At 38.9% G+C, this 21,681-nt stretch overlaps 1 protein-coding gene and 1 long non-coding RNA gene across 2 annotated transcripts; one reads left to right on the top strand and one right to left on the bottom strand.

Annotated features, from left to right (window-relative positions):
* Positions 1-657: 657 nt before the first annotated feature.
* On the bottom strand, positions 658-20,401 carry LOC107567897 (sodium/nucleoside cotransporter 1-like). Its single transcript, XM_016253675.1, has 17 exons — positions 20,279-20,401; positions 19,961-20,037; positions 19,611-19,684; positions 19,300-19,391; positions 18,996-19,185; positions 8,513-8,654; positions 8,176-8,289; positions 7,788-7,862; positions 7,629-7,709; positions 7,452-7,532; positions 7,126-7,251; positions 6,877-7,007; positions 6,625-6,793; positions 2,236-2,317; positions 1,984-2,082; positions 1,557-1,662; positions 658-831 (listed from the first exon to the last, which is right to left on the bottom strand). Exons 1-17 carry the CDS (start codon positions 20,280-20,282, stop codon positions 720-722), a joined length of 1,755 nt encoding a protein of 584 aa, XP_016109161.1. The 5' UTR covers positions 20,283-20,401; the 3' UTR covers positions 658-719.
* Positions 10,952-13,093, top strand: LOC107567898 (uncharacterized). The gene is made up of 3 exons (XR_001606682.1): positions 10,952-11,110; positions 11,608-11,611; positions 13,083-13,093. It is a non-coding gene; the product is annotated as an uncharacterized lncRNA (long non-coding RNA).
* Positions 20,402-21,681: the final 1,280 nt, after the last annotated feature.

The raw sequence follows: 21,681 nt of genomic DNA, 5'->3' as shown, positions 1-21,681 counted from the left end.
TATGAAAGGTTACCACAGATAGTGGTCAGACATGATAAGATAGGGCATACTAAGGTCTGTGTAGTGGTATTTATTATAAAAACTATATGGATTGTAGTGTAGATTAGAGAGAGAAGATTAGTGGTATACAGTATGTTCATAGGATGAGCATTTTAGTTTTTTTTGTTGTGTTGTGTTACATTTTTTTTGTAAAATAAATGTGTAAATAGCAGCAGAAACTTCTTTGACTCATTTTACCATCCAAAGGCAGATTGCTTCATATCTTAAAAACTGCTTGCCTCACCAAAGAGCCCTTTGGCCCTTATTGGTTATGCTTTACTCCTGTAATGTAATATTTTCACAGCAATTCCAGCATAAATGTCAGAATGAAACACTGCAGAGCACAATGTCTTGATATCAATCACGTCAATGGATGTAAATTACAAAAATTATTATAAACTTTACATAAGACAGAACAACACCAATTGAATTAAATTTACAGCATTTACAGAACATAAAAATACTTGCACATGCATTGTGCTAACACACTGTTACATCTATAAAGAAATTATGTATGAATGACCAAATAAAATATGCCAAATCAAACCAAATATGACCAAATAAAATCAAACATACTCTGCACATACATACTTAACATTCATTTCAAAATGTGTGAATTTAATAAATAATTTAGTTCAGAGGTGTTTTCTGCATTGTTGTATCGTTACTTATTGGACAAACTACAGGCAAGCGGGTTCCTGATAGAGACCACAACAGTTTGCAAAATAAATTGTTGCATTTTTCACTTCACTCCAGGACCCCTCGAAAGAAATTGTTCCATTGTTGATAGTGCTGCAAACAAACAAACATTTTTATATTGATGCAGTCTAAATAAATATTTCCCAGATTAAAGGAACAGTTCACCCAAAACTAAAAAAAATTACTGAAAATGTACTCATCCTTAGGCAATGGATCCTCTGCTGTGAATGGGTGCCGTCAGAAAGAGTACTGCACATGCAGCCCATAAAAAAAACATCACAATAATCTGCAAGTAATCCACAGGACTCCAGTCCAAAATCCAACAACAACATATTTGTTTAGAACTGTTTTCGCTTGTAAACAGTGCTTGATCTGTGCATATTTCTCTCCTGAATAAAACAATACAACTTTTTCACTGAGGAAAGCAATATTATGATAGAGGACTCGTATTTTAGTTTGAAGCAACAGTTTAAAGTTAAAATGCCTTGATGTGATTTGTTATCACAGCTTTTCACTTCTGATGTTAATAGATGGACTGGAGTCATGTTGATTACTTGTGGATTATTGTGATGTTTTTATCAGTTTGGACTCTCATTCTGATGGCACCCATTCACTGCAAAGGATCCAAGGGATGGGATGCTAAAATTTCTCCAAATCTGTTCTGACGAAGAAGCAAACTCATCTACATCTTGGATGGCCTAAGGATGAGTATATTTTCAGGAAAATGTTCATTTTGGGGTAAACTAATCCTTTAAATATTTCAATACAGAGTGCTTTCAGATCACTACAATCAATGCAAACATATTCTCTTTCCTTACCTTTTGAAAAGATCATAACAGCAAGTTTCAATGTTAGGTATAGTGGTATTGAAGTCTGCATTTCGAAACAGATCCACACAGTCCAACGGAGGAACGAAAAGTATACCTACAGGCAGAACAATGCTAAACTTAACTCAATATAAGATTGTATTAATCAAAACCACCAGATGGGGGGCTGTGGCATATTGGTTCATCTGTACTGGTTACTCATATTAGGTTAAAGGTTTGAACCTGGCAAGGGGCAATTCATAACCATCACTGTTCTGTTTTAGAGCAATGCTTCATAGAGACTATCCATTTAATGTGTAATGTAAGCTGCTTAGAACAAAAATGTCTGCTAAATTAACCTAATAGTGTGTGGTGATAAAGCTGTGGTGTTGATAAAAAAGTTAAAACAGATTTATTTTAATAATTACAGATTGCTTACCAGCAACACAGGCATTGATCAGGGAGACACATGTGCCTGTGAACAAGGCTCTGAGCACTAAAGTAGATATGACACTCTTCTTTGGTGGACAAATAGAGGCTATGAAGTAATAATAATAAAAAGCAAATCAGTAAATGATTTGTTACAAATATTGGTGATACTGAACTATGGTGATAAGAAGTCATAAGGCACATTATTAGCACTAAAATCATTAAAGCACACGTCATACAAGTGCTTTGAATAGATACTCACACAGGCCTCCAATCACAATACCAAGAGAGCTGAAATTAGCAAAGCCACACAGTGCATAGGTGCAGATGATTTCTGATCGAATCTGCAAGTAGTTTGGAGAACATACTTTTCAGATTATGCATTTGACTATTTATTATGTTTATTACCTGTGCATTTATACACTGTTTGATGAGCCATTACATAAATACTTACTGAGAGCCTATTTTTATCTACACCATCTTCTAAAATGCCATTAAGTCTGTTGTTTTTGAGCACTGACAGCTTCTCATAGGCTATAAACTCATTGAGGAAGAGTTTTGTGCCAATAAGTTCAGCCACTGTAAAAGACTCCTCGTATGGAATTCCCATCATGAAGGCCACCGGCATAAACACATAGGAGCAGATTAACTGAGGAGGTAATAACTCTTTTAAAACACTTTTGAATATAAAAATATGAAGGATGATGATGTGTTTTGATGTAACATGTAAGTACATTACCATTCAAAGGTTTGAGGCAGTAAGTTTTTATTTATTTATTTTTTGAAGAAATTTATATTTTTATAGAGCAAGTATGCGTTAATTTAAACAAAAGTGACAGTGAAAGCATTTATGATGTTACAAAATATTTCTATTTCAAATAAATGCTGTTCTTTTGAGCTTTCTATTTATCAAAGGATCCTGAAGTAATGTATTACGAATTCCACAAAAACAGAAATGTTTTGTGAAGACTGAAGTAATGGCTGCTGAAAATGCAGTTTTGCCATCACATGAATAAATCACTTTAAAATAAATTCAAATAGAAAACAGTTATTTTAAATTGTAATAATATTTCAGAAAATTACAGTTTTTACTCTATTTTTGATCAAATATATGCAGCCCTATACTAAGCACAAGAGAAAAAAAAACAATAAAAAGTCTTACGGACCCCAAACTTTTTTGAACTGTAATACACACACACACATACATTTACCAAAAAAGCCACACAGGATTGGGTAATACACACCTCAAAAGTGACATCTGGGAATCCCACCATGCCTCCCAACCATCTCAGAGTAGCATTTATAAAGTCCAAAATGGCAAGGAAAGCAATCAAGTTAGCAGCGATGTTGGTCACAAGTCCTATTGATGCAGATGCGCCACCGCTGACAGCTTCCAAGACATTCTGTTCACCACTGAACACACACACACAAAACATTTTAACATGCAACATACAATATTTAGAAACCTAAAGTTCATATTCAACAGGAGAACCCACCCGCCATCAACTTTAATCTGACTCTTAGATGTGAACTTGCTCTTTTCAGTTTCAGGGTAGGACAATTTGGAGATGGCTAAAGCACATGGAGCAGCCATCACTGATGCAGAAATCAGAGACGAGGCATCAATCTGTGTAGAGGAGATTTATCATGCCTTAGAGAAATGAACAAACTGCAAACTAAAGAACTAAACATTCCAGCTTTCCATGGAAGAATTTTATAATAAAAAGAAGTACATGTTGTCGTACCCCAAATGAGATGAATGCACCCATAACACTTCCTGCAATGGTGGCAAATCCTCCAGTCATGACAGCGTGAATCTCAGATTTGGTCATGTCCTTTAAATAAGGACGAATCAAGAGCGGTGCCTCTGTCTGGGGGAAAAAAAATCAAAACATTATGACAGTAATGAGCTACAATCAATAATGCTATAATGCTTTGTTGTGTAAAAGGAGCTTCTCCTTCAAGAAACTGATGCACATATAAATTTGTCAAGAAATGCTTTAAGACTAATTTGAGAAATTTGATTTTTTTAATAATTACGTACATTATAGGAATGATGACAGAATATTACCTGACCAACAAATATGTTCCCTGCCACACTGAGAGTCTCTGTAGAGGAGGTTCCCATTGTTACCTGCATTACCCAGGAAATCTTGGCATAGAAAAATACTTTATTAATATATATGAAGAACATATCTTGAAAGTCTCATAGGTTAAATGAATACAAGACTGGATGTTTCACTTTTACCTTTGTGATGACCCACTGCATGACACCCAGGTAGTACAGCACTGACATTACACTGCTGAAGAACACCACTATAGGCAGAGCCTGTGAGTATTGAGCAACATTCAATAGTAAAAATAAACCCATCCATGCATTTCATGTCAAGTATGTGCCATTACTAACCTGGAAAGCAAATATGTTGTCAATGAGGTTTCCAAACACAAATGATGAACCAGCTTTTGTGTAGTCCAGAAATATCTAAAAAAAAAAAAAAAGAAAGAAAGACATATTTTTATCTACACCATCTTCTAAAATGCCATTAAGTCTGTTGTTTTTGAGCACTGACAGCTTCTCATAGGCTATAAACTCATTGAGGAAGAGTTTTGTGCCAATAAGTTCAGCCACTGTAAAAGACTCCTCGTATGGAATTCCCATCATGAAGGCCACCGGCATAAACACATAGGAGCAGATTAACTGAGGAGGTAATAACTCTTTTAAAACACTTTTGAATATAAAAATATGAAGGATGATGATGTGTTTTGATGTAACATGTAAGTACATTACCATTCAAAGGTTTGAGGCAGTAAGTTTTTATTTATTTATTTTTTGAAGAAATTTATATTTTTATAGAGCAAGTATGCGTTAATTTAAACAAAAGTGACAGTGAAAGCATTTATGATGTTACAAAATATTTCTATTTCAAATAAATGCTGTTCTTTTGAGCTTTCTATTTATCAAAGGATCCTGAAGTAATGTATTACGAATTCCACAAAAACAGAAATGTTTTGTGAAGACTGAAGTAATGGCTGCTGAAAATGCAGTTTTGCCATCACATGAATAAATCACTTTAAAATAAATTCAAATAGAAAACAGTTATTTTAAATTGTAATAATATTTCAGAAAATTACAGTTTTTACTCTATTTTTGATCAAATATATGCAGCCCTATACTAAGCACAAGAGAAAAAAAACAATAAAAAGTCTTACTGACCCCAAACTTTTTTGAACTGTAATACACACACATACATTTACCAAAAAAGCCACACAGGATTGGGTAATACACACCTCAAAAGTGACATCTGGGAATCCCACCATGCCTCCCAACCATCTCAGAGTAGCATTTATAAAGTCCAAAATGGCAAGGAAAGCAATCAAGTTAGCAGCGATGTTGGTCACAAGTCCTATTGATGCAGATGCGCCACCGCTGACAGCTTCCAAGACATTCTGTTCACCACTGAACACACACACACAAAACATTTTAACATGCAACATACAATATTTAGAAACCTAAAGTTCATATTCAACAGGAGAACCCACCCGCCATCAACTTTAATCTGACTCTTAGATGTGAACTTGCTCTTTTCAGTTTCAGGGTAGGACAATTTGGAGATGGCTAAAGCACATGGAGCAGCCATCACTGATGCAGAAATCAGAGACGAGGCATCAATCTGTGTAGAGGAGATTTATCATGCCTTAGAGAAATGAACAAACTGCAAACTAAAGAACTAAACATTCCAGCTTTCCATGGAAGAATTTTATAATAAAAAGAAGTACATGTTGTCGTACCCCAAATGAGATGAATGCACCCATAACACTTCCTGCAATGGTGGCAAATCCTCCAGTCATGACAGCGTGAATCTCAGATTTATTTTTATCTACACCATCTTCTAAAATGCCATTAAGTCTGTTGTTTTTGAGCACTGACAGCTTCTCATAGGCTATAAACTCATTGAGGAAGAGTTTTGTGCCAATAAGTTCAGCCACTGTAAAAGACTCCTCGTATGGAATTCCCATCATGAAGGCCACCGGCATAAACACATAGGAGCAGATTAACTGAGGAGGTAATAACTCTTTTAAAACACTTTTGAATATAAAAATATGAAGGATGATGATGTGTTTTGATGTAACATGTAAGTACATTACCATTCAAAGGTTTGAGGCAGTAAGTTTTTATTTATTTATTTTTTGAAGAAATTTATATTTTTATAGAGCAAGTATGCGTTAATTTAAACAAAAGTGACAGTGAAAGCATTTATGATGTTACAAAATATTTCTATTTCAAATAAATGCTGTTCTTTTGAGCTTTCTATTTATCAAAGGATCCTGAAGTAATGTATTACGAATTCCACAAAAACAGAAATGTTTTGTGAAGACTGAAGTAATGGCTGCTGAAAATGCAGTTTTGCCATCACATGAATAAATCACTTTAAAATAAATTCAAATAGAAAACAGTTATTTTAAATTGTAATAATATTTCAGAAAATTACAGTTTTTACTCTATTTTTGATCAAATATATGCAGCCCTATACTAAGCACAAGAGAAAAAAAAACAATAAAAAGTCTTACGGACCCCAAACTTTTTTGAACTGTAATACACACACACACATACATTTACCAAAAAAGCCACACAGGATTGGGTAATACACACCTCAAAGGTGACATCTGGGAATCCCACCATGCCTCCCAACCATCTCAGAGTAGCATTTATAAAGTCCAAAATGGCAAGGAAAGCAATCAAGTTAGCAGCGATGTTGGTCACAAGTCCTATTGATGCAGATGCGCCACCGCTGACAGCTTCCAAGACATTCTGTTCACCACTGAACACACACACACAAAACATTTTAACATGCAACATACAATATTTAGAAACCTAAAGTTCATATTCAACAGGAGAACCCACCCGCCATCAACTTTAATCTGACTCTTAGATGTGAACTTGCTCTTTTCAGTTTCAGGGTAGGACAATTTGGAGATGGCTAAAGCACATGGAGCAGCCATCACTGATGCAGAAATCAGAGACGAGGCATCAATCTGTGTAGAGGAGATTTATCATGCCTTAGAGAAATGAACAAACTGCAAACTAAAGAACTAAACATTCCAGCTTTCCATGGAAGAATTTTATAATAAAAAGAAGTACATGTTGTCGTACCCCAAATGAGATGAATGCACCCATAACACTTCCTGCAATGGTGGCAAATCCTCCAGTCATGACAGCGTGAATCTCAGATTTGGTCATGTCCTTTAAATAAGGACGAATCAAGAGCGGTGCCTCTGTCTGGGGGAAAAAAAATCAAAACATTATGACAGTAATGAGTTACAATCAATAATGCTATAATGCTTTGTTGTGTAAAAGGAGCTTCTCCTTCAAGAAACTGATGCACATATAAATTTGTCAAGAAATGCTTTAAGACTAATTTGAGAAATTTGATTTTTTTAATAATTACGTACATTATAGGAATGATGACAGAATATTACCTGACCAACAAATATGTTCCCTGCCACACTGAGAGTCTCTGTAGAGGAGGTTCCCATTGTTACCTGCATTACCCAGGAAATCTTGGCATAGAAAAATACTTTATTAATATATATGAAGAACATATCTTGAAAGTCTCATAGGTTAAATGAATACAAGACTGGATGTTTCACTTTTACCTTTGTGATGACCCACTGCATGACACCCAGGTAGTACAGCACTGACATTACACTGCTGAAGAACACCACTATAGGCAGAGCCTGTGAGTATTGAGCAACATTCAATAGTAAAAATAAACCCATCCATGCATTTCATGTCAAGTATGTGCCATTACTAACCTGGAAAGCAAATATGTTGTCAATGAGGTTTCCAAACACAAATGATGAACCAGCTTTTGTGTAGTCCAGAAATATCTAAAAAAAAAAAGAAGAAAGAAAGACATGATTTAGAACATGGACAAAAATATGGATTTAGAACATGGCAGCCATATCAAATTCTGTTTTTCTTTCTCTCCTGCAGTTTAAATAATCAATCATTATTGTTTTGTTGTAATAAGTTACCACAGATTGTAACAAATTAACTTCATTTAGAGAGATATCTTTCAAGGTATGCTGGACATTATATTAGTTTACACAATACAGAGGTGTTCAAATGTCTGTGAAAATGCTCCTGTTTTGCATTTTTCTAATTTAATAAAAATCATAATAATGGTGTTTTATATTATACCTGAACTTGCTTTCCAAGCCATTCGAATGCTACAAGACCAGGCTCTGTCCTAATGACAAACAGGCCAATGGCAAACTGTAAACCGAGGCCCCAGAAGACTGTCCTCCAGCTCACCTAATCAGAATTCAATGCAAACAACATTTTTGTTAACAACCACACTAATTTAAACAATGTTCCTTTAGCATCTACAACGTCTAGCATCTCATTCTTGGGAAATTATAGGTGTATCCTCAACAATCTGATAAGGTTTGTAGGAAATCCAAAGTCTAAAAAATACATTTTGAGATAAGCACGTTCAATAAAGCATGTGTGCAGGAATGTGTGTTTTATTACTCACTGCGGTTCTGTGTGCAGAGAAGAGAAATATGGCAATAATGAACAGACAGACACCACCAAAAGAGATGAGCTGCTCTGGGCGCTTTCGTGTGTCGATTGCCAGCCATGCCACCAGCAGTCCCACCACAATTACTATGAACACCCTGCAACATACAGAGATACATTGACAGGGTTGTGGACTTACTTCTGGCCACTAGAGGCCCCCACTGCCTTTTTGTTGGGTTTCAGTCTCTGTCATTATGTCTAATTGTTGTTACCTGTGCCTTGTTTCTGACTGTGTATTTAAGCCACCCTTCTCCTGAGTACTTTGCTCCGTGTTTCCCATGCCATGACCAAGTCTAGGTCAGTCTCATGCTCTGCTTAATGGATTTATCCTTAAACAACTTTGTGCATCTGGTATACCGTAAAACTTCAAATAATAGCCGAGTCCCAAATAGACGCCTGTCTCTTTTAAACGCCTGGTGTGACGACAGGTTTGGGTAAATAAAGGCCGGTCTCAAATAGAGGCCTGGTCTGTTTTTTTAGTATCGGGTTGTATTTGATCTTCTCAAACCCATCAGATCGTCTGTTCTATGTTTTGATTAGATTTCACGTGACAGACACAACAACAGTTCATGAACGACTCATCACTATGGCAACATAACAAAGAGGTTAACGAACTTTCTTTTAGTCTTCAGTTTTTCTTAATTCTCTCAATACCACCATGGAGACAAAAAGAAAAAAGTATGATTTGACATTTAAGCTGACAGTTGTCAAATTTGCCGAACAAAATTCGGGAGAAGCAGCGGCAAGACATTTCTCGGTTGATCCAAAGAGAGTGCGAGAATGGCGTAAAAATAAAGCTGAACTGCAACGTCTGTCCGAGGAAGACGACAAAAGGGCCAGACTGCGAGGTGGAGGGAGGAAGAAGGCCAGTGAAGAGCTGGAGGTGAGCGTGTGTGAGTGGATCCACAGCATGCGGGCAAAGCATCTCAGAGTCTCACGTAAAATGATCAGGGCCAAGGCAAAAGAAGTGTATGCAACAGTGAGTGACGGCAGGGATGAGGAGAGTTTTACTGCGAGCGCTGGCTGGCTGGACAAATTCCTGAGGCGCAACGACTTTTCAGTCAGAAGACGCACAACTGTGGCCCAGAAAGACGCCAAGCACTTCACTGAGAAACTCAGAAATGCGGATTATTAAGGCAAATAAAATACAGCCGAAAAACATTATAGCCATGGACGAAACAGCGGTGTGGTTTGATATGGTGGGCTCTACAACGGTGGATGCAAGAGGTGCACGCAGTGTTCCACTGAAAACCACAGGCCATGAGAAGAGCCACTTAACTGTGGTGTTGGCTGCGAAAGCAGACGGGACCAAATTGAAACCTTACATTGTCTTCAAAGGGGGGATCAAGGAGGTGAAATTAATGCAAAATATCAGTGGGGTGGTGGTGGCCACGTCCAAAAATGGATGGATGAACGAGGAGCTGACTGCAGACTGGCTTCAGAGAGTGGTGGGAAAGCTCAACTTCGCCCCTCGTCTCCTAGCCTGGGATTCATATCGCTGTCATATCAGCGCAGCGACCAAAGCTGAGCTCAAAAGGGGCTACAACATAACCACGGCTGTGATACCCGGTGGCTGTACAAAGTACATACAGGCCCCTGACGTCGTATGGAACCAACCATTCAAAGCCAGCCTGCACGAGTCCTATGACAACTGGATGGCAGGGGATGTGGACAAAGAGTACACAGCTGGAGGAAATATGAGGGCCCCAGCTCGTCGCTTGTTGGTTTCCTGGGTACTTCAAGCGTGGGAAAAGCTGGATACGGAGCGGCTGAAAAATGTGCGCGCACGTGTGTGTGTGTGAGGGAGAAAGAGGAGATAATATATTTCATTAACTTCGGGATGTTATCCTTAGGTATGTGGCCTGACAGTAGCTTCTGATGGAAGTGAGGATCACCTTATCCATTGTTTCAAAGAGGGAGAGCCGTGCGCATCTGGGCGAGAGCTGTTAGTGCAAGCAAGGCAGGCAGAGTTAGCGGAGGCTGGAGAGGGAGAAGTGGAGGAGAGCGACGTGGAGGAGGAATTCGCCAATGAACTTGTAATTGAGGATCGCGGGGATGATGATAGTGATGAATAGAGTAATTTTCTATCACATGATTGCAGTTGTTTTACAGGGTAGCCTTCATTCTTTCTTGTTGATATGTTTCGGGCAACAAGTTCATATGCTCGATGGATTTTAGCGGTTACTTATATTGTTCTGCCCATTGCTGTCACATCGTTTCGTTTTGTATGCTGCCAATAATCTAAGACATTTCTTACACTAAATTATTTGTTAAACACATTCGTTTAGGGGTAACTTGTATTGTTCTGCCCATTGCTGTCACATCGTTTCGTTTTGTATGCTGCCAATAATCTAAGACATTTCTTCGCAGGTTTTTTTTTTTATGCTGTCAATAGCCAAAGACATTTCTTACATTAAATGATTTGTTAAACACATTCAAATTAATTATAAATAAAACGTAATATAATGTGGTAACCTCCTACTGTCATGCTTGAACATCTCAACACTAAATTAAAGGCCTGTCTCTTATAGACGCCTGTCTCAAATACAAGCCGGTGCAGTTCGGCGATTTGGGTAAATAGAAGCCCGGGCTATTATTTGAAGTTTTACGGGTAGTTTCTTTTTGTTTTGTTTTTTTATGTGCTCATTGAAACTGTTTGGAGTAACTCGCAGATTTTCTTTGTGAACTTTTTAAATGCCTTATGGATTTACTTTGTGGACCTATGGGAATTACCTTTTGGAAGCATTGACGTTTCTTTTGTTTTTGAATGGATTCCTGTGAACTTTTTGTATGCCTTCTAGATTAACTTTGTGGACCTATGGTAATTACTTTTTGGAAGCATTGACATTTCTTTTGTTTTTAAATGGACTCCTGAGAACATTTTGAATGCCTTCTGGATTAACTTTGTGGACTCTTGGGATTTACTTTTAGAAAATGTTGTCAAACCTTTTTGCACTATTGGAACATTTTGAGCTGACTTTCTGGATTTATCTTGTGTAGTTTTTGGACTTGCATTTTCATCAAATTAAAGATCTGAAAACATTCCCTCAGAACTGTGATCTGGTTATCTGCATTTGGGTCCACCTCTTTTGATTGTTTTCATACTAGTCCTGTCCACACATTTCTGACAGAAACACTGAGCCAGACATAGACCCAGCAGATCCGTACCATGCCCAGGACCTTCGTGGGGCAGTTGCTCATCAGGAGGCCGCCTTAGCCCAACATGAGGCCTTTGGGCCATGGAGAAATCATTCACCAAACACTTCCACTACGTCTCTCCATTCTTCAACACCAAGAGTAGATATCTTTCCATTTCATCCAGTCTCCTGCATTCCCTGTAATCTTGGGCTTCCTGTGGCTTCTCCTCAACCTCTCTCGAGTGCCCCCGTGTATCATCCTTACAAGGAGGTCACCACATTACCACTTCATCGGCCATATGATTGTGCCATCTATCTGCTTCCAGGCAATATTCCCCCAAGAGGCCATATTTTTTCATTGTCTCCTCCAGAGCGGGCAGCAATCACCAGTTATATTGAGAAAGCCCTCGCTACAGGGTTCATCCAGGCCTCAACCTCCCCTGCTGGGGCGGGGGGTTTCTTAGTGGGCAAAAAAATGGTGGCCTTCGCCCATGCATTTATTACAGAGGCCTAAACAAAAATCACAGTTCGAAACCGCTACCCTCTACCCCTCACGTCCTCTGTCTTTGAGTTGCTTCAAGGAGCCTCAATTTTTACCAAACTTGACCTCTGCAACGCAAATCATCTGGTGCACATAAGGCAAGGGGATGAGTGGAAAATGGCATTCAACACCCCTGAGTATCAAGTTATGCCCTTTGGACTCGCTAATTCTCCAGCTGTTTTTCAGGCCCTAATCAATGATGTCCTTCATGACATGTTAAACCAGTTTGTGTTCGTCTATCTAGATGACATTCTGATTTTCTCGGGATCCTTGCAAGAACACACAAAGCATGTTAAAGTCCTCCAACGCCTCCTGGATAACCACTTGTACATTAAGCCAGAGAAATGTGAATTCCATTTGTCTGAGGTGCAGTTCCTGGGATTCATTATTACCCCAGTTATCATCCAGATGGATTCAAGAAAAGTCCAGGCTGTCACCAATTGGCCTACCCCCACCAATTTGAAGGAGGTTCAACGTTTTTTGGGATTTGCACATTTCTATCACAAGTTTGAATGGAACTTTAGTGCAGTAGCAGCTCCTCTCTCAGCCCTCACCAAAGGGAAAACCTCTAAATTCCTGTGGAACTCTGAGCCCGAGGAGGCCTTCAAGGAAGTAAAGCGCCATTTCACCACTGTTCCTATTCTGACTCTCGCTGATCCTGAAAAGCCGTTTGTAGTGGAGGTTGATGCCTCGGATGTGGGAGTGGGAGCCATTCTCTCACAGTGAGGGGTGGACAAAAAGCTTCACCCTTGTGCCTTCCTGTCACATCGATTAACACCTGCTGAAAGAAATTATGTTGTGGGGGATTGAGAACTGTTGGCGGTCAAACTAACACTAGAAGTGTGGAGGCACTGGCTTGAAGGGTCACAACACCAGTTCTTAGTCCTCACAGATCACAAGAATTTGGAATATATCCAACAGGTTAAGCAACTCAATCCTTGCCAGGCTCGATAGTCATCGCTTTTCAACCGTTTATTTCACTTCGTCCTATCGTCCAGGATCCAAGAATTTGGAACCAGACTCCCTGTCTCAAGTTCTCACCCACTGGTCAAGAGGAGCCAGTAGGTCTCATCATTCCTAGCTCTAAGATGGTGGCTCCACACAAGTTTTTAATACTTGGGGAAGAGACTGCAACATGTTCTCTTTGCTGAATACCTTTATCCATTAAGCATGTTTCATTAGATTGAGCTGGTTTTAACTCTTTGAGAATATATTTTTTTAATTCAGTTAACTCTTTTGAAGATATTTTTAACAGAGTTAAGCCAAATATAGTTTTGGAATTTCTAGCAAAAATAATTTATAAAAACATTATATAATACAGCCTTAATATTTCTCGCCATGAAAATAGCCACAGAAGCTGGATTGGTGTTAAACACAAACAAACAAACAAGGTGGTGGCTCCAGTTAGATGGGAAATTGAAGGGGGACCAGCTAATTGTCTATTTGTCCCAAGCACATTCTGTTCCCAGGATCTCAAATGGGTCTTGTGTAGTTTTTGGACTTGCATTTTCATCAAATTAAAGATCTGAAAACATTCCCTCAGAACTGTGATCTGGTTATCTGCATTTGGGTCCACCTCTTTTGATTGTTTTCATACTAGTCCTGTCCACACATTTCTGACAGAAACACTGAGCCAGACATAGACCCAGCAGATCCGTACCATGCCCAGGACCTTCGTGGGGCAGTTGCTCATCAGGAGGCCGCCTTAGCCCAACATGAGGCCTTTGGGCCATGGAGAAATCATTCACCAAACACTTCCACTACGTCTCTCCATTCTTCAACACCAAGAGTAGATATCTTTCCATCTCATCCAGTCTCCTGCATTCCCTGTAATCTTGGGCTTCCTGTGGCTTCTCCTCAACCTCTCTCGAGTGCCCCCGTGTATCATCCTTACAAGGAGGTCACCACATTACCACTTCATCGGCCATATGATTGTGCCATCTATCTGCTTCCAGGCAATATTCCCCCAAGAGGCCATATTTTTTCATTGTCTCCTCCAGAGCGGGCAGCAATCACCAGTTATATTGAGAAAGCCCTCGCTACAGGGTTCATCCAGGCCTCAACCTCCCCTGCTGGGGCGGGGGGTTTCTTAGTGGGCAAAAAAATGGTGGCCTTCGCCCATGCATTTATTACAGAGGCCTAAACAAAAATCACAGTTCGAAACCGCTACCCTCTACCCCTCACGTCCTCTGTCTTTGAGTTGCTTCAAGGAGCCTCAATTTTTACCAAACTTGACCTCTGCAACGCAAATCATCTGGTGCACATAAGGCAAGGGGATGAGTGGAAAATGGCATTCAACACCCCTGAGTATCAAGTTATGCCCTTTGGACTCGCTAATTCTCCAGCTGTTTTTCAGGCCCTAATCAATGATGTCCTTCATGACATGTTAAACCAGTTTGTGTTCGTCTATCTAGATGACATTCTGATTTTCTCGGGATCCTTGCAAGAACACACAAAGCATGTTAAAGTCCTCCAACGCCTCCTGGATAACCACTTGTACATTAAGCCAGAGAAATGTGAATTCCATTTGTCTGAGGTGCAGTTCCTGGGATTCATTATTACCCCAGTTATCATCCAGATGGATTCAAGAAAAGTCCAGGCTGTCACCAATTGGCCTACCCCCACCAATTTGAAGGAGGTTCAACGTTTTTTGGGATTTGCACATTTCTATCACAAGTTTGAATGGAACTTTAGTGCAGTAGCAGCTCCTCTCTCAGCCCTCACCAAAGGGAAAACCTCTAAATTCCTGTGGAACTCTGAGCCCGAGGAGGCCTTCAAGGAAGTAAAGCGCCATTTCACCACTGTTCCTATTCTGACTCTCGCTGATCCTGAAAAGCCGTTTGTAGTGGAGGTTGATGCCTCGGATGTGGGAGTGGGAGCCATTCTCTCACAGTGAGGGGTGGACAAAAAGCTTCACCCTTGTGCCTTCCTGTCACATCGATTAACACCTGCTGAAAGAAATTATGTTGTGGGGGATTGAGAACTGTTGGCGGTCAAACTAACACTAGAAGTGTGGAGGCACTGGCTTGAAGGGTCACAACACCAGTTCTTAGTCCTCACAGATCACAAGAATTTGGAATATATCCAACAGGTTAAGCAACTCAATCCTTGCCAGGCTCGATAGTCATCGTTTTTCAACCGTTTATTTCACTTCGTCCTATCGTCCAGGATCCAAGAATTTGGAACCAGACTCCCTGTCTCAAGTTTTCTCACCCACTGGTCAAGAGGAGCCAGTAGGGCTCATCATTCCTAGCTCTAAGATGGTGGCTCCACACAAGTTTTTAATACTTGGGGAAGAGACTGCAACATGTTCTCTTTGCTGAATACCTTTATCCATTAAGCATGTTTCATTAGATTGAGCTGGTTTTAACTCTTTGAGAATATATTTTTTTAATTCAGTTAACTCTTTTGAAGATATTTTTAACAGAGTTAAGCCAAATATAGTTTTGGAATTTCTAGCAAAAATAATTTATAAAAACATTATATAATACAGCCTTAATATTTCTCGCCATGAAAATAGCCACAGAAGCTGGATTGGTGTTAAACACAAACAAACAAACAAGGTGGTGGCTCCAGTTAGATGGGAAATTGAAGGGGGACCAGCTAATTGTCTATTTGTCCCAAGCACATTCTGTTCCCAGGATCTCAAATGGGGTCACAGCTCTCACCTTACCTGCCATCCCGGTGCTACTCGAACCCTTGATTTCCTTCTAAGAAAGTTTTGGTCGTCTTCAATTAAAGAAGATGCTCAGGCAATTGTGGCTGCATGCCCAACTTGCAACCAGGGGAAAGTACTCCATCAATCCCCTTAACGATTGCTACAGTCCCTCCTCATTCCCCAACAGCCATGGTTGCACCTCTCAATGGACTTCATTACTGGACTCCCACCATCCCAAGGTAAAACCACTATTCTAGTAATAGTCGACTGATTATCAAAGGCTTGCACATTTATCCCTTTGCCCAAGTTACCTTCTGCCAAGGAAACTGCTGAAATTGTCATTGAGCATGTGTTTCGGAAAATTGTGGAAGGACCACAATTTTCATCCCACTTCTGGCATGCCTTCTGTCGCCTGCTGGGGACAATGGTGAGTCTGTCCTACGGTTTCCACCCAGAGTCTAATGGACAAACTGAGAGACTGAACCAGGACCTAGAAACCACTCTGAGGTTCATGACAGCTAACAACCTGATATCCTGGGCATCTTTTGTCATTTGGGCAGAGTATGCTCATAACACTCTGCATTCCTCAGCAATCAGCATGTCTCCCTATGAGTGCCAGTTTGGGTTTAAACCCCCATTGTTCCCTGACCAAGAGGCAGAGGTTGGGGTTCCATCAGCTCTACACTTCGTTCGATGCTGCCGCCTAAACTGGAGGAAGGCTAGGCTCAAGCTTCTGCAGGTCTCTCAGCAGTATCAATGCCAGGTCAATCATCATCGCTCTCATCATTGCTCTCTACTAAGAATCTGCCTGCTTGTGGAGTCCCGCAAGCTGACTAAACGTTTCATCAGTCCTTCCCATATTTTAAGGAAAGTAAATCCAATTACCAACCGATTGTTCTTGTCTACATCACTAAAAAAATAATCCTACCTTCAATGTGTCTTTACTAAAACCTGCCGTTTCTTCTCCTTTCCAGTCAGACCTCCCCCTCCTTCTCGGATCACTGGAGTCCAGCCTGCTTACACGGTCCATTGGATACTGGACTCTCGTCACATATGGAGATCCCTTCAGTACCTGGTGGACTGGGAAGGCTGTGGCCCAGAGGAATGCTCCTGGGTCCCTTCCTGGGACATCCTTGACCCTGAATCGGGGGTCCTGTCAGGGTGGTGGACATATCTGGCCACTAGAGGCCCCCACTGCCTTTTTGTTGGGTTTCAGTCTCTGTCATTGTCTAATTGTTGTCACCTGTTCCTTGTTTCTGGTTGTGTATTTAAGCCACCCTTCTCCTGAGTACTTTGCTCCGTGTTTCCCGTGCCATGACCAAGTCTAGGTCATTCTCATGCCCTGCTTAGATTTATCCTTAAACAACTTTGTGCATCTGGTATAGTTCCTTTGTTTTGAATTTTTGACATGTGCTCTTTGAAACTGTTTGGAGTCACTCACAGATATTCTTTGTGAATTTGTTTGAATGCCTTTTGGATTTACTTTGTGGACCTATGGTAATTAATTTTTGGAAGCGTTGACATTTCTTTTGTTTTTAAATGGACTCCTGAGAACTTTTTGAATGCCTTCTGGATTTACTTTGTGGACCTATGGGAATTACTTTTTGGAAGCATCGACATTTCTTTTGTTTTTGAATGGATTCCTGTGAACTTTTTGTATGCCTTCTGGATTAACTTTGTGGACTTTTCGGATTTACTTTTTGATACTCATGTCAAACCTTTTTGCACTATTGGAACGTTTTGAGCTGACTTTCTGGATTTATCTTGTGGAGATTTTGGCCTTGCATTTTCATCAAATTTAAAGATATGAAGACATTCCCCCAGAACTGTGATCTGGTTATCTCAACCTTTTCGGCCCCCTGTTGTCCAACACAATACTCAAAGGCTCACAGATATAAGCTATTTTCAATATTTCTGCTGTAATTATGACAAAGCTATTTCTTTTTCAAACTTTCTTATTAACAGAAACTTGGCATATTTATATATTAAATTAATTAAACAATTCATTTTTTTTCTGAATGTAAAAACTGTTTAAAATCTGCTTCAATTAAAAGCATTTTCTGAAGAGATTATTATATTATAGAAATAATTATTAGAATTAGTTTTTAGGTTACAGCTTGACTTTACTTTTTTTAGCATTTTAATTTATTATATTTTTATTCTTTTAATATACGAATAGTATTTTTTTATTTATTTAAATACTTTTTAGTCACCTTGAGACCAACTTGGAAATTTGCTGGGGTCGTCTAGAGGGTCCTCTAGCCTCCTGGTTAAGAACCACTGTTTTAGAGTCACATCAATTTGCAGGACAGTTTGGAAGGCTAATTCACTATGGGAATGTCCTTTATGGGAAGGGTTTTTAGAATGATTTCAGTTCTGAGGGGGAAAAAAGTCTAAGGTAAAGACTGATTTTGCGGTTTTGTTCTACAACAAGTGTACAGTCAAAACATCAAACATGAATTGTGACCTTTAAAAACTTAAGTGGCTAACAAGTTGCTATTTAAGTACATAGCTCACATTTTTGTGCTAGTTGTAGCCATGATGTACAGTAGCAACTTGTCAGCAACAGGCTAACAACAACAACAAAAAAACACTCTTCTAAAATATCGGAGGAAGTTCCAGAGGGAATAGTTCTCTTCTGAACAGATATTTTAGTCACCTCCAAACCATTCCAACTAACTAATTATATACACTACAGTTCAAATGTTTGGGGTCAGTAGGACTATTTTTTTTAAATAATTCCTTAATAGCAAGGGTGCATACATTGATCAAAACGATAGTAGTGACATTTAGAATGTTACAAAATATTCAAATTTCACAGCACAACTTTTTTCAACATTGATAATAAGAATTTTTTCTTGAGCAGCAAGTCACCATACACTAAGACAGGAAATTCAGCTTTCCCATCACAGGAATAAATTACATTTTAAAATATATTACAACATAAAGCAGATATTTTAAATTATTTCACAATACTGCTGTTTTTACGGTATTTTTGATCAAATAAAGTGCAGCTTTGGTGTCCATAAAATATGTCTTGCAAAAACTTTAAAAATAGATCATAAATCTATAGAACAGTAGTATATTAAAGTGTCAAACTCACCATTTTATCCATCTGATATTGGATTTGAAACACCTTTGCACAGGCTTGAAAAGCCTCCTTATGCTGTCACCCTTGAACTTATTCACCAATTCACACACGATGATAAACACGCACAGACAAGTGAGGACAACCAAAGCAACTGCCCTCTGGAAGTTTAAATAACATGCAGCAATGAAGTATGCCAAATAACCTACAATTTAAAACACAGAAACATACTGAACATCATTTACTTGAGAAGTGACTCACCATATCAACACGTTAAATTAAAAACAATTATAGATATAAAACTGGGAAGAGATGTTACCTGCAGCAAGTATTCCCAAAGCAATGTATTTGATTATTTTGGAGTGTGTCTTGCAGAAGGTCTCTGTGGCCGTGATGGGTATGCATGCTTTGCTATGGTGAACAATGAATACATAGCTAAAGATCTTGCACATGTGAAATCCTACAGCATGATTGACAGAATTGTGATTAACAGAATCGAAACATTTACATTTTTGTCTATATTTCTTAATTAGGATGACATTATGTTATTTCAAAGGAATCTCATTTCCAAATAATGTGACAATGAAATCTGAATGACGTCGTATTTACAGATTAGATTCACAACCACACCTTAGACATGATTTTGACTCCTTCTCGGACTCCTCTTTGTCACTGTCACTCAGGTCATCTGTTAATTTATCGTCCTAAGAACAGAAAAAAAAATCAAGATTTTAAACTTGTAAGCATTTTATAGAGCAGTGGTTCCCAACCCTGGTCCTGGAGGCACCCCAACACTGCACATTTTGCATGTCTCCTTTCTCTGACACACCAGTTTCAGGTCTTGAAGTCTCTACTAATGAGCTGATGACCTGAATCAGGTGTGTTTGATTAAGGAGACATGCAAACCGTGCAGTGTTGGGGTGCCTCCAGGACCAGGGTTGGGAACCACTGTTATAGAGCACTTCCTCAAGCCTATATACCTTCACAAATGCTGGATTGTCCACACCTTGCTCATTCCCATACGAGAGGGTTGTCAACTGTAAATCTTCTTTGTCTGCTGTAAAGAAAGTTTCAGAAAACTTTTTACCAGCTCTAATGAACCTTGATCCAACAATTCCTTAGGAGCTAAAAGTTTCAAAACACGTCCGTTTTCACTTTTCATCCAAACAATCATTAACTACTACCCACAAATACAAAACCAACATCCTTTATTCAAACCGTGGCACACAAAAAAACACCTGTTCAAATACCAGTTTGAATAAATCTCTAAAGAATTGAGAGATAAATAAATGGCTTACTCATCCTGCGTTCTCTGTGACAACTGCTGGGTCTTGAACCGTGAGCCGGGATATATACTCTGCCCACTTGGAAATCTTATCATTAATTAACTATACTAATGTGTTTTTATTTAAGACACTTGCACGTTGCTATCAGATTACTAGACTACACTGAGTAGTCATGAAACAGCGTCTTTTTATAATTTATTGCAATGAAGCTCCTCCTTATTTCCAGAGGAAACAAAATACAAAGTGTAGAAGAAAACAAACTATCAGGAATAAAAATTGAAACGTGATGAAGGGCCTACAATTCTATGGCCGTCCCAGAGGCAGAGTCACACGCTGAACAGGTGCCTGAGAGGAGGGGCCAGTATTATCATCATTCATACTATCCATATGATAAGACAATGAGAGCTCAACGGCCAATCAAAACTAGCCCAAATCGAGCCTGATGACCAATTAAACCCTGATAGCTGATATAAAAACACAATATAGACCTGTCCTTTTAAATTATTTTCATATTTCCTACAATTAGTAGGTGTAGTTTAATGAAGGCAACAATAGGGTCATGGTTTGGATTCAGAGGACACGATTTTTATCAGTGGGCCCCGTCCTCGTTCTTATCTACAATATCTACAGTATATCATAGAAGACTTTAATGACACCTGGTCACAGAAAAGCAAAGTTACATGTATAATGTAACACAAAATACATTATTTAAAACAAAATTAGTGTACAAAAACTACCAGCCTTACACAATTAGGACGCTAGATGCCACTGTTGCACATTGTAGAGATTGATGCAGTTTTATGCCTGAATTCAGAACACAACACTAATAAAACACATTGGCACTGGCAGCAATCTGAGCAGATGCTACTCCTATTAATATATGGAGAATTATCAATCTCCATTTATATAATCCTATATAACCTTTTTTTCAGAATTTACTAGTATACTTGAATGCATGATTTTACTGCAAGTTATGGTATTGTCCTTGTAAAGGCTACTATATGACAATGCACAATATCCAGCTTTAGATACATTTGATTTGATTTGATTTTCAAAATGATGTAAAATGTAGAGCCTGTCTGACCCTAAACTGAAGTTTTATGATGGTATCTCCACAGTATGTGGAATCTATGACTGATGACTCATAAAATTAAATGGTGCCTAATACCTTTTAGTTAACACAAGATGACGCAGACTGGCAGCTTAATAGACCGCAGTGTGCATCACTGCATTTTATTGAAGGTCTAGTGTGTACAAAACACATTAACAGATATTCATTAAGACATTTTATGTGCTTTGTTAGAGCAAGCAGTCATGATTCACTAATATCAACCAAGCCTTTCCTGCACATTTTATGTGTCCACTTCACAAACTGAATGTTGTGATTTCACTTTGTGCATAATCATTCCTGGACA

Source organism: Sinocyclocheilus grahami, unplaced genomic scaffold (genome assembly GCF_001515645.1).
Source record: "Sinocyclocheilus grahami isolate Dianchi unplaced genomic scaffold, SAMN03320097.WGS_v1.1 scaffold1194.1, whole genome shotgun sequence".
Lineage (NCBI taxonomy): Eukaryota > Metazoa > Chordata > Actinopteri > Cypriniformes > Cyprinidae > Sinocyclocheilus > Sinocyclocheilus grahami.
This window is presented reverse-complemented; position numbering and strand designations above follow the sequence as displayed.

Coding starts and splice junctions, on each gene's coding strand:
- LOC107567897 (XM_016253675.1), bottom strand. Junction 7,863..8,175: donor GGCTTGGAAAGCAAGTTCAG/GTATAATATAAA, acceptor TTTTTTTTTTAG/ATATTTCTGGACTACACAAA. Junction 7,008..7,125: donor GTGCATTCATCTCATTTGGG/GTACGACAACAT, acceptor TCCTCTACACAG/ATTGATGCCTCGTCTCTGAT.